Raw genomic sequence first — 2,242 nt, forward strand, 5'->3', positions numbered from 1 at the left:
TTCTATTGCGTTGAGAAGCCCCTTGCCGCAAACAGCTTTTAGAATTGCACTTGGCAAGCCATGCGTTTGTTGATGAAAAAGTTATTCCATCTTGAAAGCGTTAGAAGCTAAATTTTCTTCATCGACAACTATTACAGCAACCATCGTAATTCGGCAAGCTAATAGATTACCTCCAAAAGTAGAGCTCTGCTGATCTGGCTAAATGTTAAGCATAATTGAATCATCACATAAAACCGTCAAAATTGGATAACAACCGCATAATACCGTTTTATCCAAAATAAGGATGTCATTACGAACATTCTCATAGTAAGAACACAACCATTTTCCAGTCCGTCCTAACCCTGTTTGAACTTCATCTACAATCAATAAAACGTTATACCTCTGACAAACTTCAGCAACTTTTCTCAAATAACCACCATCTTCTGCCGCCCTGACGCCTGCTTCACCTTGAATAGGTTCAACCATAAAAGCAGCAACATTATTACCATTCGTGTTCAGCACTTTTTCAAGAGCCGCCGGATCATCGTATGGAATAACTTTGAAATCAGGCATAAAAGTACCAAACCCATAATAACATTCCTAATCCGTGCTTGATGAGACAGCGACTAATGATCTTCCCCAAAATTTGTCTTCAACAAATATCACTTCAGCTTTATTTTCTGGGACTTACTTCGCATCATATGCCCAACGTCGAGCAAGCTTCATTGCACTCTCACAACCCTCAACGCCGGAATTGATGGGTAACAGTTTGTCATAACCAAACAAATTTGTCATAAATTTTTCATATTCTCCTAAAACATTTGAATTCGTCCCACGTGAGCAAAGTGTCAGCCTACCATCCTGCTTTTTTAACGCTTCTATAATTTTCGGATGACAATGGAATGGTTAACTGCTGAGTATGCAGAAAGAAAATCAAAGTAAAGTCGTCCATCTACATCCCAGACAAAAATGCCCTCACCACTCTCCAACGCCACTGGCAGTGGCTTATAATCATGTGCATCATGCTATGCTCCGAAATCAAACATGGTTTGTGAATTTGAACTGATTTCTGCACAGCATAATTACATCCAACCGATGGGAAAAATCTCTGAGAAACTATGATAGCTGCATATTACAGCTCAACTTGTCGCAACAATTTGTAAACAACCATAAACAGATTTTCAGGGTCGAATGACATTCAAAAGTGTTAACATTAATTCATATTTACTCTCGATAGAAGTTTATAAAAGTTTGATAGATAATTTCACAATGAAAAATTGCGTTCATCTTTCAAATCAATTTATATAAGCGCATCCATATATTTCAATCAGTTTCACCTAAAATTCAATCAGTTTTTACAGAAAATAAATTATTATCAATACCAAATCTAAGCAAATAGAAATTGACGTGAAATATTGTTGAAAAAGAGCCAATGGTTGTACAACGAAATCAATTACTACTAAATGTTGGAGCCTGATATTCGATGAACTGCAATCATCCGTGGGTATATGTAGATACGCGTGAGTGTGGGTGAGATATATACGTATTTTTTGTCAGTTAATAAACTTAGTCCTCTCAATCGTTTTTTTCTGTGTTTCTTTAAATACTCCCTGTGGCTGCTGTGTTTGTATTTACAAGTCCTACGGCTGCACAATTGTGATTTAAGCAGAATCTTAAAAGATCTTTTGTACTTTTGCGTGTTAGACAGCGGATTCATTTGAAGTGTGCTTGTTGCATGTCGACGTTGCATGCAACTTAGAGTCTACTGAAACAACGTTCAGGAGGAAAGGCTGAAAAAATCTCAACACTGTGGAATCCAGGAATTGTCAACACAAAACATGGAATCGGAAAAACTTCTGATTCAGCTTAACGGAGAGAATTAATCTCCATTTAAGTTTGAAATTAAAGCTGTTCTCAGAGCAAGGGACTGCCCTTTCTATCATAATGGAAAACGGTTGTTGTGATTGCATTCAATCTAAGTCAGCTTTCGAAAAATTATTATCTTTAAGACTTCTCATCCATAGTTATAAAGCTTTAAATAAAAATTTTTACAAAGAAAATATTGAAAATTACTTGACAAATGCATTCCAATGGCATGCTGCAAAGAATTTCTACATGCAATCAGAAGAAAATTCCTTTTTTATAACGTAAAATATGAATATATTAAGTGAATAATAAAAATGGGTACCTAAAAGTTCCAACCTTAAAAATGCATTTATTGTGGATAATAACTGGTTCAATTTAGAGAAAATTAGTCAAATGA

General features: G+C 35.6%; 1 protein-coding gene across 1 annotated transcript; it reads right to left on the reverse strand.

The window, feature by feature from the left end:
- Window positions 1-81: 81 nt before the first annotated feature.
- Window positions 82-552, reverse strand: Tsp_13638 (ornithine aminotransferase). Its single transcript, XM_003370773.1, has 2 exons — window positions 235-552; window positions 82-198 (listed from the first exon to the last, which is right to left on the reverse strand). The coding sequence occupies exons 1-2, from the start codon at window positions 550-552 to the stop codon at window positions 82-84; spliced, it is 435 nt and encodes a 144-aa protein (XP_003370821.1).
- Window positions 553-2,242: the final 1,690 nt, after the last annotated feature.

This window comes from Trichinella spiralis (genome assembly GCF_000181795.1).
Source record: "Trichinella spiralis strain ISS 195 chromosome Unknown Scfld548, whole genome shotgun sequence".
In the NCBI taxonomy this organism is placed as follows: Eukaryota; Metazoa; Nematoda; class Enoplea; order Trichinellida; family Trichinellidae; genus Trichinella; species Trichinella spiralis.